This window comes from Aspergillus viridinutans (genome assembly GCF_018404265.1).
Source record: "Aspergillus viridinutans IFM 47045 DNA, scaffold_2, whole genome shotgun sequence".
Lineage (NCBI taxonomy): Eukaryota > Fungi > Ascomycota > Eurotiomycetes > Eurotiales > Aspergillaceae > Aspergillus > Aspergillus viridinutans.
The window spans coordinates 4272221-4286854 of NW_025091218.1; the positions used below are offsets into that span (position 1 = coordinate 4272221).

The following is a 14634-nucleotide window of genomic DNA, read 5'->3' on the forward strand; positions in this document are numbered from 1 at the left end:
ATCTGCTTGCTGGATTGGCGGTGTTCTTCTTGTGTAGGGCAGCTATTTACTGTCATATCCAACCACTCAGCCAAAAAGGCGTCCAGACAACCATCTCTAGCTAGTAGGGATAGTAGTAGTAGGGGCAACACAGCAGGGACACAACATTTACCATTCCATTATCCGGTCATCACACATTGCGTTAGAAGCTTGGAACCAACAATTCAGTTCAGTTCTCTGATTGTCTAGCTCGTCTCAATGTCAAAGGGATACTCCCATCTCATTGGCTTCCCGTGCAGGCACTTATTAGACGACGAGCGTACCCCTCGGCTTCAGCATCATCCAGAACCACTAATGCTGACTGACTGGTCCCCATCAAAGACCATAGTCAAGCACCCGCAAAATGACAAACGGCTCCGTCCTCATAACCGGCTGCAGCGACGGCGGCATCGGCTCCGCCCTCGCCCTTGCCTTCCAAGCAAAGAACTACCACGTCTTCGCAACAGCACGCAACCCCTCCAAGATGACCGCTCTCCACAACATCCCCAACATCACCCTCCTCACCCTCGACGTAACAAACCTTACACACATCACCACCGCCGTAGACACAGTCCGTAACGCAACAGCCGGCTCCCTAACCTACCTCATCAACAACGCCGGCCGAAACCACTTCATGCCAGTGCTGGACGAGGACCTCGACGCCGCGCGCCGCATCTACGAGACGAACGTCTTCGGCCCACTGGCGATTACCAAGGCATTTGCGCCGCTGGTGATCAACGCGCGGGGGAGCATGGTGTTTATCACGTCGATTGCGGGGTATGTGAATACGCCGTACATGGGTATGTCTTGTCAATTTCTGTATGCGTGAACCTTTATCAATGTAAGTAGGGGGTGTATAGCGCTTCCAAGCGCTCCCTGGAGATCATCGCCGAGACGCTCCGGCTGGAAATGGCCCCCTTCAACGTCAAAGTCCTGTCGATTGTTACTGGGGCGGTGAGGACGAACGGGCAGACGTATTTTGATGATCTCAGGCTTCCTGAGGACTCGCTGTACAAGACTGTCGAGGATACTGTGGTTGCGAGAGCGGGCGGCGAGGATGGGGCGACTCGGATGACCGCGGAGGAGTATGCGGCGCGGGTTGTCAGGGCGATCACGGCGGGGCGGCAGGGGAAATTCTGGTGTGGGAATATGGCTGGGAGTGTTTGGTTTGGCTCGACATATTTGCCGCAGAGGATTATGGTGAGTTTTTGTCTTCTTTGTCAATCGCAGCTGATGCTGATGGTTGTAGGATATTGGTTTGGTGAAAGGGACGGGATTGGATGAGTTGGGGGGCGATGCAAAGAAGGATTAGTGTTCAGCAGCAATAGCTATTGCCATCCGCTCGTCTTGCTGAACCGGCATGTCTCTCGTCAATTGGAATTCGCAGTCCTCGAACATCTCATACGTCTCTACAGAACTCAGCGATGGAGGCATATCCAGCGAAAGGCGCCTTCTTGTGTCCCGAAGGAACTAGCACATGTCAATATCATGTATACCTGTGAAATAACACATACCTGCGAATCATAATACCAATCCGCTTGACATTCCTCAGATCCAGCGGCTCCGTATCAACTCACCCCCCAAAACGATACGTCGCTCGTAGATTCCCACGTTGATATGTGGATCATACGAGGAATGCAGGATGGTTTAATGCTGTAAAATGGAAGTGGAGAAATCCACTTATCCTGTACCATGGACCCGGTAGCCACAGATATGTGTCTTATTTGAACTTACCCATTTAGATGCGGTACCAACCGCTCCTCGCTAAGCTAGCTAACTGTTGCAACTGGGCAAATGCGGGGAATTTGATCGTCTCTTGAGCAGAGTGTACTACGAGTACAGCGATGGCCGACTGAATCAGCTATGAGATACCTATGTAAGGCGTAATACCTCGATCATTTCCGCTGAATACATACTCTGTCGTCTTTAGCGAAATACACTCATGATCCACTCGTTCGGGGACGAAGGTGCGGCGCAATTAGATTGGGGAAGTGGAACACGATTAGCTGGGAGTATGACTTCAGTACGGCGGAGATTGCAAAAGTGAGAACGAAACATGTTTCTAAACATTGACTCAGCCAATCAGCATGCGTTTAGCGCCTCAAAACATCATATCAATTAGTCAGGATTCGGCCTCGCGACATTCCGCGTCCGACACCCTCGTATAAAGTCCAATGCACCAACACCTCTTGAATATTCAAAGATGCTGCCCGTCTCTCGTAGGTTATTAATTAGGAGGCAGTTCCCTCGCTGTTTGATCTGGGAAAACTGCGTCGCGAGGCACACGCTCTCAACCGCCTTATCCACCCAGCACAGCAGCATTCCGTATCCCAGCCAACGTGTATCATATACAATTGCCAAATCCACATCACAGTATCGAAGAGCGTCTTCAACAATGGCAAACAAGCAATCTGCGACGCTGGACCAGCTCCTCGGCCCCTCCCTTCTCGGCCAGGTCTACACCTTCTGGTTCCAGCACATCCCCTCAAACGCGCGCCTGCTCCTCCCCTCCGCGGAAGACTGGAAGAAATGGTTCTTCAAATCCGACGAGTTCGACAGCGCATGCTCGTACGTCTCATCCCCATCATGTATAGCTCCAGCTAATCATCTAGGTCGCAATTCTCGCCCATCCTCGCCGCCATCCGCGAGGCCAGCGCCTCCGCAGAGGACGTCCTCTCGCGGGCTAACCCCTCCACCCCACAAGACTGGCTAGCCCTTATCATCCTGCTGGATCAACTCCCCCGCAACATCTACCGCGGCGAATCAGCCCGCATCGTCTTTGAGTTCTTTGACCCCCTCGCGAGAACTATCGCCCTCAAAGCTGCAGACGCAGGATACCCATCCGGCAATCGCATTCCGAGTCCCTTCCGCTACCGCCAGGGCCAGCGCATATGGTTCTATTTGCCGTTTATCCATGCTGAGGATCTAGACATGCAGGAGCTTGCGCGGGTCAAGTATGAGGAGATGGCGGAGGATTTCACCCGTCTGCTTGACGGGGATGCGACGGGGTTATCAGACGACGAGGCGGAGTGTCGCCGTATTCTTTTGGAGAATCGGCTGAGGCTAGAGGAGCACCTGAACATGCATTCCCGGGTGCAGAGGGAGCATTATGAGCCTGTTGCGCAGTTTGGGCGGTTTCCGCATCGGAATGCGGCGTTGGGGAGGGTGACGAGCGAGGAGGAGAGGAGGTTTCTGGAGGAGGAGAAGATGTTTGGGTAGTGACCTAATCTGTCTCATTGCAATTGTACTCGTGGATAGATTTTGAAAGACATTACTGATTATCGTAAAGGAAAGTGGTAGGTACAGATGGTTTTCAGCATGTCAACGTCAAATCAACCCTTGATCAACACCCGCACACCCTTGCTATCCATCCGAGGGAAGGGAATGAAAATGTCGTGCTTGATGGCTACGTCTTCCACGGTGGTCTCGTACAGTTCCAGGTCCATTCTGCGGAGGAGGGCCGGCACGGACAAGAGGATTTCTGCTTTGGCGAGACTGGTCGACCAAGTTAGTAACCGTGCGTCAAGGAGTGAGACATACGTACTGCATTCCGATACACTGGCGCGAACCCTTTGAGAAAGCGACCATGTACTTTTCCAGGCGTTTGCGCTCGGCGGAGTCCAGCCAGCGCTCGGGCTTGAAGCGGTGCGAGTCGGGAAAGACGGTTTCGTTGTGGTGCATTAACAGGCAGCTCATGCTAACGGGGGTCTGTGGAGGTCAGTACTGGTCATTAATGAGGTCGGGGTGCATACTCCAGGAGGAATAGTCCAGTCTCTGAACTTGAGGGCGTTGTAGGGGGCGATTCGCGGAAGACGGGCAGAGACGCCGTAGGACAGTCTAGATATGTTAGACTCACTCTAGACGGACTCAGTGTAGGGCGTACCTAATTCCCTCCAACATCACACCGGTCTGTGACAGCATCAGTATCAGCCGGCCCAGCATATTGCCATGACAACTCACCAGGTAAGGCAACTGCTCCAATTGAATCAGTGGCGGATCCTCGCCCACCGTCTCCAGCTCAGCCTTGAGCTTCTTCATCGTCTCAGGGTCATTCAGCAAATAAAACAGAATATAGGTGATGGCCTTGGCGGTGGTCTCCGCCCCCGCAGAAACAAGCACCTGCATCTCCTGCGCCAGCCGGGTCTCACTCTTGTTCTTCGCCGGCAGATCACTCCGGAGGATATCCTCGAAGATATTCACCGACGCCGCATTCTGCACAGCCTTGTCGCCCTTCTCATTATGCGCCGCAACAATCTGCTTGATCATCTTGCGGCACCGCCGCTGGAAATCGAAAAACAGCTCCATCCCGGGGTTCAGCCACGCGGTGACCCGCTCCGGCAGGGCAAGCAGCAACGGCAGCGCCCACGCCACCGGACGGATAAACACCATCGTCTTGGCGGTGCCGTTCAGCGTGCCGAACCACTGCGGGATGAAGTCGGGGGCGTCGAGGTAGTGGTACCCGTCGCCCAGGCTGTAGTCGGTGATGACATCGGTGGTGTAGCAGGTGAGCGCGTGCTCGATGTTGAGCGGCTGGTCGGTGTTCTTGAGCTCCTCGAGGCGACGGCAGAGCTTGTCAACGAGGGCCTTGATGGCGGGTTCCTGTTTGCGGATGCGCGCGTTGGAGAAGAAGGGGTTCAGCTGGGCGCGGAGCTGGCGGTGGAGATGGTGGTCGATCGTGTTGAGGAGGGCCAGGGGGGCATTGAGGGTCTTTTGGTAGTATTCATATTTGTTGCGGGGGCTGTCGCGCGAGTAGAGGACTTCGTAGTAGTCGGGGTCATTGATGTGCAGTTCGGTCGGGCTGATGCGCACGATGGGGCCTGTATGACATTAGTACAATGTCAAGCCGACAAGGATTAATGCCAAGAAGTGATCTATCGAACTGGACGGGCTGGATTCAAAACGCAGCCAACGGTTAGGGGGACTTACCATATTTCTCATGAAGGCGGCCAATCTGAAAGGTGAACTGTCCGCAGCAGATGGTATCCCAGTAAAACTCGTACAGATGTGTCAGCGCCGCGAGTTTGGGCCCAGGGAAACGGGCAATGGGAGACAGATACAGCCTGTCGAGGACCACCCAGAGCAAGTAGACTGCCCCGAGAGCGACGGCCGAAGCCACTGGATGTGAAAGCAGGAGACGTAGCAGTTCCATTGTTGACAGGGAGTCAATTGCAGGTGTGGTTCATGCAGAAGGGAAACTCCAGCTCACCAGAACCATGGTGCCGGGTCGGGTTGGCCGTCGACAGGTTTTAAAAAAAAAGTCGAGGAGTGCCATTCACTCGAGCTGTGGCCAGTGCTCTGACCCATCAGACTGGCCTGGGGGGCACAGTGCGTGTGAATTCAGTTTGAGTTTCCACGTCGTAGTCTAGTCTACTAGCTTTTCTGTGGGTGTCTCATTCGGTCTGCTCCGTAAAAGGGAACCAATGAGTGGAGACTGAAGATCCAGGAGGACAGCCGTGCATTAACTTCCAACGATGAGAAGCGGGAAACTCATCCAAGGTTTTCCAGGCTCCCCAAATGACCCAGGTGCAGACTGTGAAGTATGCCCGTGCTTTTCTTCACGGCAGGCGGGCAACCGGATGGAGACTTCGGGAACCAGCGCAGTCATGGTGGAATCCTGAAGTGCCACGGGCCCTTTTTCTAGCTAGTCAGAAGCCATGCGAGCGTTGGCTCGGGTCCGGGTGGAGTGAAGGATTGCTCCCTTGGGAAACAATAGCTTTATCCCCGGCTGCTAACAGACGCTATGGACGTTAGACCCTCTTCCTTTTGCTGGTCGGTGTGGCTCTAGCCTTTTGTTAGGGTGTGATAGGCGTGGCACTCGCACTGACTCCCATGGATGGAGACATCATAACCATTCCGCTGGGTCAAACAAGAGAATAATATTGACAGGCCGGAGATATGTACGTTTGCAGCCTGCATAAAAAGCAGAACCAGCAAAAGCAATGACTATCCCTCATCTGCTCTGGTTATGATCATCATTAATTACGAGGAGGATCCGGCCAACCCGTGTCTCGACCCACTGATCCGTCGCGTTTCTTTCCCGTTCCGGGCTGGGCTGAACTTATCCGCGGGCTGGCCTCTGGCTTCGTACTTCTGATCCTCTGATTTTGCCTGGGTTTGATTGGCCGTCCGGCGCATGGCATGATAACGGTGCAAATTGTCTTCCGGGTTCATGCTGCCATGCTTCCGGAAGGTCTCCTCTCCCGTTCAGTTCCATAATCCATATCCACAGTCGTTTGACCGTCAATGATAAGCTTTCTGGTCCTTCAGAATGATACTGATACTGACATTTTCCGGTGGTCTATTCTTTGACCAGGGGGCTTTGGCAACTTGTTCCCGACAGGAGGCCCACTGTCCAGTCCACTACAGAGTAAGATCGATGATATCGGGAGAATGTCGCGGCAAATAAGCCGTTGTAATGAAATATGTCATGGCCATCTTGGCCTACGAATCCAAACTTACATGGTTACAAACTTACAATGCCTTATTCCTTTGAGTTTTGTGGCACCTTGGGTCTCGCCCGCTGTCCCGCACAGTGGAGTATCACTATCTATGGTACGACTCTGGGGTTCTCAGTCAACGTTAACGTGCTGACTGGCTGGGCTGCCTTATTATGAGTTGAATCCATGTGAACAGTGCTTAGTTGGTCATATGGCTATTCTGGACCGTCCATGGCGCCATCTGATAATATTTGTTAACTCTTTACGCGGCTATGGTAAAACAGCTAGACTGCAACGACACGACTAAGTCAACTCAGCATGCAATGTCGGTCAAGATATGCTGAAATTCCTGCTCTTCCGCTGCATGCGCTTCTGAAATGCTTGATTATGTATTCGCTTACCATTAGTCCTCTGACCGATCCCGTCCGCTTGACCATGAGTCTATCCTATATGACCATCGTGGATATTTCTCGTTGTTCGACGGGCAAATCCCTCGTTGAGTGTGGAATGGACGTTGGTATGATCGGCGCAGGGGTTATCTACCTAGCATCTGCGCTGCTTTTGGCCGAGCCGGGTACATGTGTTCAAGTGGGTAATACATTTCCCTAGATTTCCAACGTTGGTGACCTACTAGACTGTGGATTGACCGATACTTTGACAACAGCGACAGTGAATCTAGCACCTGGTGAAAGCACATCGTCCCCAGTATCTCCTCAACCCGCAGAGAACCTCAAGCAATACGACCCTCGGTTTCAAGTATCAGTCCGAGACCTCAGTCCTCTATCCCTTTCCCCGGCTGTGCAGATCCCTCTAATCCAAACGTATCTGGCCTTTTTGGCAGAGGTTAAGTCGATCGTCGATGTACGCCCTCTGACGAAAGCTCGGCTCATAGTCGACTTAAGGACCAGGAACCCTGGAGACAAAGCCGTTGTTGGTGTCTGGGGACAGGTGAGGCTAGTAAAGAGACGTGGCTCGACCGGATTGTCATATTTTTTGGGAATCCCTATCGCTATGAGGTCGTACTGATATATATCGGAGGTGTAATCGGTGGTGGAATTAGCCAGGAATGAGCCTCAACAGGGCCGGCAATCCGGACGAATACTAGACAGTATTCAAAAGGACGTCCCGGACCGATTTGACTCTGTCAACCTTTGGAAACTCCCATTGAGGACATGGTTGGATTCCGACCCGGCAGAAAGGAAGATACGGCAGAGGGGGAAGACGTAAGTCACGCCTAGTCAGCACTCTCAGCTATACATACTGTATGGAGTCCTAAATACATTATAGTCCATTATACATTATTCCACCTCTAGCGGCTAATCCAAACATCCGTACACTATTCCAGGCAATCCGAGCCACCTCCTCCACTGAGATTCCTTCAAAACCTCCCACAACCAACACTCCTCCTCCATCGTACAACTCTCATTCCGTCCCTTGACCATCTGCCCTTGATACACTTGCCCTGCTCCCACGCCGACAGAAACAACCTCACACGAGCCAGGAACGGCATGAGCCCATGCTCACCAATCCCGCACCAAGGCGCATTAGTCTCCAGCTATAAGCTGCCAAGCGGAATACTCCTCACACATCTCAACTGCTCCTCCCTCCGCAACGAAACCCCATCAACACTGATCCCGAATCCCAGCGCCACAAGCTGCAGCATCTCGTCTTTCATCCAGCAAAACGAGTCCACCTCGCGGCAGTCTCGCCGGATACGGAGTGACGATCTCCTCAAGGTCCGTGCAGAAGTCCCCCACACGCAGAAAGAAGGCGAGCTGCAGCCGCATCCAAACATCAAGAAAAGCTGCTCGCTGAACGCGCGCCGCTGCGTCTCCTTGTCCGAGCACTCGAGATACACACAGTCTAGCCGATCTCCCCGAGGGCGACTAGCGGGCAGGGGGATTGGGCCCTCAGCTCGTTGCAAAGTTGTATGTCTCGTCGTCCGCGTGGTGGATCTCGGCAGCATGGTACAGATGCTCCCCGAGGGTCATTGTGCAGGTGTTGGGATACTGCTTGACTATTTAGGATCTCGTGCACCCGGCTAATGTCGTCATGGTGAGGATAATCTTGTGGTAGCCGTATTTCTGGGCGCGCTCGAGCACCTCGCGAAATTGGGCTTATGGTGTTTTTCCTGGTAGATACCTTGGAATTAGTCTCGGTGAAGGACACTGCTACCTGTGCGTATTAGGTCCTGTGGTGAAATGCGAAAAGCCTGAAGACAGGGTATGTGGCAGTGGACATTCTGTTATGAAAGGAATATATTATGACGTGATATGTGCGGATTTGAATATCAGCATTCTGGTCTTAAATCTCAATCTACTTCATGTGGGGCTTTCATGTGGAATATAGAGAAACCAAGCATCTCTTGCGGATAATGATTTGATATTTCCCGGGAGCAGGTGAGGCTATGCTGAACTCAGAGAATTGGAGCAGTGTAGTCCTCCAAGACAGAGGACATTCTTAACCTTAAACAAACAGTATCTGGCACGCATGCTTCCTGCCCTGACAGCGAGCTTGACATAATCCTACTTATCCAGGGCAGTTTCTTTTTCATGGGGTTGTGGAATATATTCCACGGATGAGACCGCTTCTTCCCTACGTTACCCCTTAATCAGCAAAGCTATATAGTCAAGGCATGGTCTGCTGGCAAATCCCTCCATTTCAATCCCGACTTATTTATAGATACTGGAGGAACTTTTATCATCGACTCTTCTAGTAACTAGGTGAATGTCTGTCCATAATATGTCATGCATGACGGAAGTAAGACAGCGGAAAGCCCTCCCGTCATGGATCACCAGGCCTCAGCGAAATCCTTGACTGAAATATTCCGTACACCAACCGGATTCCCGGCATCGATTATGGCCATATCGGATGTTCTGATCTTATTCTCGGGATATTTCCAATTCGGATGCTCTGCCTTGAATTGATAACGGATACTCTCGGCCAGATTCGGACAGACGCGGCTATCCTCGCTCACGTGCGTTGGATGGAAAATTTTCACACCATTAGGACGATTCACTAGCCACAGTGCCGGACATAGCCGATTCTTTATCAACTGTGCCTGGCAGATTGGCGAAAAGCCATTGGGCAATGCGGCACATCGGGATGTCCCTTGTGGCTGATGCAGGCGGGTGTGCCTGCGTTCTGGCCAGCTTCTATAAATGTTATATAAAACTTCGGAAAAGTATGGATCTCCTACATGACAATGAGCTCCATCTGGCAGCCATTGATGGCAACTGACACCCAACCATGAAAAAATTGTGTGATCCACCGCGGCCTGAACGTGGGCTGATGGAGTTATATACTAGAGAGAAGCTCCTTAGAGCTGTAGAACCGTAGACCCCAAAGCAAAGCAGCAGCTCTCTGACCGGAGAATGGACAACCCAGAGACTTCCACTCTGGATCCGCATTCGCCCAAGGCTTTCCATGATGACCACCATGGCGGCCAACCCCTCGACAGCGCCAGCGACTGCCTCTCCGACGAAACGGTAGACCACCTCGAACCCCTCGAACTCACCCGCATCAACACCTACCGACTGCAGCAAAAGACGACCGTGGGCTCCACACGCGGCCCTGCACCCCGCGATGCATGGCTACCCATGGGCGCCGGCAAGGAATACCCTCCCTTACTTCCCGATCCGGAAACGTACGTCGTCGAATTCGATGGAGCAGAGGATCCCCTACACCCGTACAACTGGTCCATGACACGAAGGTAGCATTCCCTCGTACATAGTTGCCCTAGGAAGATACTAATGCTGGATCGACAGAATCTTCCTGGTCTGCATTCTCTGCTACGGCACCTTCGCCGGCTCATTCGCCAGCGCCGTTTTCGCAGCAGCCATTGCCTCCGCCAGCAAGGAATTCCACGTCAGCCAGGAAGTCGGCTCGCTCGGCGTCACGCTGTACGTGCTCGGCTTCGCCGCCGGCCCAACCATCTGGGCCCCCGCCTCGGAGCTCATCGGACGGCGCTGGCCGCTGTCTCTGGGCCTCCTGGGATGCGGGATCTTCACCGTCGGCTGCGCAACGGGAAAAGACTTTCAGACTCTGATGATCTGCCGGTTCTTCGCGGGCTTGTTCGCCGCCAGCCCGATTGCAGTTGTGCCTGCTGTCTTTGCGGATCTGTTTAACAATGCGCAGCGCGGGATCGTCATGTCCATCTTCTGCATGGCCGTGTTTATCGGTCCGTTTGCGGCGCCGTTTGTCGGCGGGTTCATCACGATGAGTGCGCTCGGTTGGCGCTGGACGATGTACATCTCCGCGATAATGGTGTTTGTGGGCTTTGTGCTCGTCGTGCTGTTCCTGGATGAGACGTATGCGCCTGTTATTCTGGTGCGCAAGGCGGCGACGCTGCGTCGGCAGACGCATAATTGGGGTATCCATGCGAAGCAGGATGAGGTTGAGGTTGACTTCCATGAGCTGGTGCGGAATAATTTCACCCGGCCGTTGAAGATGCTGTTCACAGAGCCGATTCTGCTGCTTATCTCGCTGTATATCTCGTTTATCTATGGGCTCATCTATGCCCTGCTTGGCGCATACCCCGTCGTCTTCCAGGGGGTGTACGGGATGAACATGGGTGATGGAGGTCTGGCGTTCGTCGGCTTGATCGTTGGAGAATTACTGGGTGGCGTGTTCATCTTGTTACTCCAAGGCTCGTATACCAAGAAGCTGGCTGCCAATGGAGACGTTCCCGTGCCCGAGTGGCGTCTCCCTCCAGCCATCGTTGGAGGAGTCACCTTTGCTGCGGACATGTTTTGGTATGATTTACCTGCTGTACTCTATATATTATAACTTTTACTGACTGCTGCAGGTTCGGCTGGACTGGCTATACCTCGTCTATTCACTGGATGGTGCCTATTTCTTCGGGCATTCTTACTGGCTTCGGCATCTTCTGCATCTTCCTACAGTGCTTCAACTACATCGTCGACTGCTATCCTACATTGTAAGTCTGCTCCTTCACTATATATATCGCCCTACTAATGGTGCCAGGGCTGCCTCCACGATCGCAGCAAACACTATCCTCCGATCCGCAGTCGGATGCGCATTTCCCCTCTTTTCCCGACAGATGATGGAGAATCTTGGCGTGCAATGGGCTGGGACGATGCTGGGCTGCATTGCCGCATTAATGGTGCCAATTCCAATTGCATTCATGGTGTACGGCCCTTGGCTGAGAAGCAAGAGTCGATCGGCTGGTGCTCCTGTCTATCCGGAGACAAAGAAGCATTACGATGTTTAATGATTGCATAGCATATAGACTAGATACCTGATATGATTAATGATGAGACATGCAAAGACACACAAAGTAAGAAAGAATTATCGTAATTCTTCTCACAAGTAGCTTGTGTTATGAATTTATTTAGAATGTTGGACGACGGTCTTGGTATCATGCCACTTTCCATTACCAGCATGTTGAATCTTAATGGCAGACAACGATAGACAGATTTTCATCATGAAAGCTAAAGTTTAGTTTCCTACTCAATCACTTGATCTGGATTCTTCTTATTCCATATGATCTCACAAGAAGTCTGTTCCAGTGTTCCACGTGGCTGGTATGCTGTCATTATGAGCCAAAATTTGTATAGTCAACGACTCATGGGTTTAATGAACCATGGTGCGCTTTGATCTCAGATTGAATTTATGTCACCACTGGACAATTCCAGCCGTGTTCATTAAAAGATGTGCTTCTGACTCTAATAACATTATATTAGTCCACCATGGTCATCCCATTTACGAGAAGCATCTGTGTGAAAACATTACAGCCAACTCTTAGCTCAAGGCTAGGTATACATCTTGACGCCTTTCAACACCAAATAGAAATTAAATACCTTGGTATACTACAATTTGCACAAGCTTCATTCAACAATGTATCTATTCATCATCACCAATATGTATAAGAATCGTCTGAATGTGCCCAGTATTACCCTGCTTTATCTGTTCTTCCTCATAGTCTTACTACTACCTCGTTGTAAGTAGCTTTCGCCCGTCTTGACTAATTTTACGGCATTATATGTGCTAAGAACCAAATCTTCAGTCCCTGCCAAAGGAGCTTCGTTAGTCACTATTCCTCTCAATCGGGCATTGCCTAATGCACCCAACGGATACACCCCCGAAGGCGAGGTCTGCCCTTCGAATCGGCCATCAGTCCGCAATGCCACTTCCCTATCGACTGCCGAGACCTCCTGGCTGAAAGCCCGAAGAAACAATACCAGAGACGCCCTGAAAGCGTTTCTCAGCCGAGTCGACCTCGGTTCTTTCAATGGGTCTGTCTATGTTGATAACCATTCAGCTAATGCGTCTGCCTTACCCAATATCGGACTTGCAGTGTCTGGCGGTGGCTATCGAGCCTTGATGAATGGCGGAGGTGCACTGCAGGCGTTTGATAATCGGACCACGAACTCAACTCTCAAAGGCCAGGTGGGAGGTATCCTACAGTCGGCTACTTATCTTTCAGGCCTGAGTGGTGGAAGCTGGTTGGTTGGGTCGATCTATATGAACAATTTTTCAGATGTATCGTCGCTGCGGGACAATGGTTCTGTCTGGCAGTTTCAGGATTCTGTCTTCAGTGGTCCAACTGAAAGTACCGAATGGAACATCAGCACGGCGAAGTACTATTCACAGTTGTTGAGTGCGGTGGATGGGAAATCGGACGCCGGGTATGAGGTGTCTATCACGGATTACTGGTATGCTTCTGTTGCCTGTGCGCGCTGAAGAAAGAAAGCAAAGCTCACTGTCACACATCAGGGGTCGCTCTCTCTCTTACCAACTCATCAACGCGCCTGAAGGTGGTGTCAGTTATACCTGGTCGTCGATTGCTCTCAGCAAGGGCTTCCAGGCTGGAACCATGCCCATGCCCTTGGTTATCGCTGATGGCCGAGCTCCAGGAGAGATTCTAGTACCCGCGAACACTACGGTGTTCGAGTTTAACCCTTGGGAATTTGGGAGCTGGGACGCATCGCTGTCCGCCTTTGTCTCCCTAGAATTCCTGGGATCAAATTTCTCGAAGGGGACTCTACCGACAGGCGAGAAATGTGTTCGAGGATTCGATAGCGCCGGGTTCATCATGGGCACATCGTCATCCCTGTTCAATCAAGCATTCCTCCACATAAACGATTCCGGCGCGCCTGCAGCCGTGAAGAACTCAATTAGTGGCATTCTGGGGAGAATTGGGTCCGAGAACAATGATATTGCCGTCTACAAGCCTAACCCTTTCTATCGCTATGCGAGCTCGTCCCAGTACACAACCTCTCCCTCACTAACCCTGGTTGACGGCGGAGAAGATCTCCAGAACATCCCGCTAGATCCCCTTCTGCAGCCCCAGCGCCACGTCGACGTGATTTTGGCTCTCGACTCGTCAGCCGACACCACCTCAAGGTGGCCCAACGGAACATCCATGGTCGCCACCTATGAACGAAATGTACGCTCTTCACGAACGAACAGTGGCCTAGCTTTCCCCTCTGTGCCTGATCAGAACACATTCGTCAACCTTGGGTTGAACAACCGCCCGACATTCTTTGGCTGCAACAGCTCAAATATCACTGGCTCTGCTCCTCTTGTCGTTTATATTCCCAATGCCCCGTATATATACCTGTCAAATGTGTCCACGTTCGATCTTCAGTACAATACCAGTGAACGCAACGCCATCATTGAGAATGGCTACGACGTGGTAACACTGGGAAATGGAACACTGGATTCCAACTGGCCATCTTGTATTGCTTGCGCTATACTAAGTCGGAGCTTTGAACGCACAAATACAACCATCCCGGATGTCTGCTCGACTTGTTTCAGGAAGTACTGTTGGAATGGTACCACCAATGCGACTACTCCTGGAGATTATTATCCGACATTAAAACTTCACTAGGTAAGTGGGAAACAATATGAGAAGCGAATCCAGGGCGACAGGAAGCGCGATGACTCAACTGATATCTACTATTACGATTCTTTCTCGCTAGGAACGAATGCTGAAGGCGGGTTATCTTGCGCCACCTGCAGACGAAGAGGGGAAAATGAGATGTTTTGACTGAATGAATTGTATAGGTTGGACATGACACTGTTGGTGATCGATATCTTGAAGGGGCCAAGGCCCGAGAAGTTCTGCTTGACTTTGACTAGGCGTGGGATAATTGGGCTGAGGACAGTGGGATTCATGCTCCTGGTTACCTGCAAATGGAAGCTAGGGGTATCA

The 14634-nt window shown here is 51.8% G+C and overlaps 6 protein-coding genes across 6 annotated transcripts; 5 read left to right on the forward strand and 1 right to left on the reverse strand.

Moving 5' to 3' along the window:
• Positions 1-382: 382 nt before the first annotated feature.
• On the forward strand, positions 383-1330 carry Aspvir_004910 (uncharacterized protein; the record flags this gene model as incomplete). The annotated part of the gene is made up of 3 exons (XM_043268132.1): positions 383-795; positions 879-1218; positions 1268-1330. 3 exons carry the CDS (start codon positions 383-385, stop codon positions 1328-1330), a joined length of 816 nt encoding a protein of 271 aa, XP_043124067.1.
• A 1083-nt stretch (positions 1331-2413) lies between these two features.
• Aspvir_004911 (DUF924 family protein) lies at positions 2414-3237 on the forward strand (the record flags this gene model as incomplete). Its single annotated transcript, XM_043268133.1, has 2 exons — positions 2414-2586; positions 2631-3237. 2 exons carry the CDS (start codon positions 2414-2416, stop codon positions 3235-3237), a joined length of 780 nt encoding a protein of 259 aa, XP_043124068.1.
• A 113-nt stretch (positions 3238-3350) lies between these two features.
• Aspvir_004912 (cytochrome P450) lies at positions 3351-5167 on the reverse strand (the record flags this gene model as incomplete). Its single annotated transcript, XM_043268134.1, has 6 exons — positions 3351-3513; positions 3563-3726; positions 3771-3855; positions 3902-3927; positions 3979-4835; positions 4945-5167. The coding sequence occupies 6 exons, from the start codon at positions 5165-5167 to the stop codon at positions 3351-3353; spliced, it is 1518 nt and encodes a 505-aa protein (XP_043124069.1).
• A 2796-nt stretch (positions 5168-7963) lies between these two features.
• Aspvir_004913 (uncharacterized protein) lies at positions 7964-8500 on the forward strand (the record flags this gene model as incomplete). The annotated part of the gene is made up of 1 exon (XM_043268135.1): positions 7964-8500. One exon carries the CDS (start codon positions 7964-7966, stop codon positions 8498-8500), a length of 537 nt encoding a protein of 178 aa, XP_043124070.1.
• A 1329-nt stretch (positions 8501-9829) lies between these two features.
• Positions 9830-11688, forward strand: Aspvir_004914 (MFS transporter; the record flags this gene model as incomplete). The annotated part of the gene is made up of 4 exons (XM_043268136.1): positions 9830-10167; positions 10223-11209; positions 11263-11394; positions 11442-11688. 4 exons carry the CDS (start codon positions 9830-9832, stop codon positions 11686-11688), a joined length of 1704 nt encoding a protein of 567 aa, XP_043124071.1.
• Positions 11689-12338: 650 nt separating this feature from the next.
• On the forward strand, positions 12339-14310 carry plb2 (lysophospholipase Plb2; the record flags this gene model as incomplete). The annotated part of the gene is made up of 3 exons (XM_043268137.1): positions 12339-12417; positions 12484-13132; positions 13194-14310. The coding sequence occupies 3 exons, from the start codon at positions 12339-12341 to the stop codon at positions 14308-14310; spliced, it is 1845 nt and encodes a 614-aa protein (XP_043124072.1).
• Between the last annotated feature and the right edge of the window lie 324 nt (positions 14311-14634).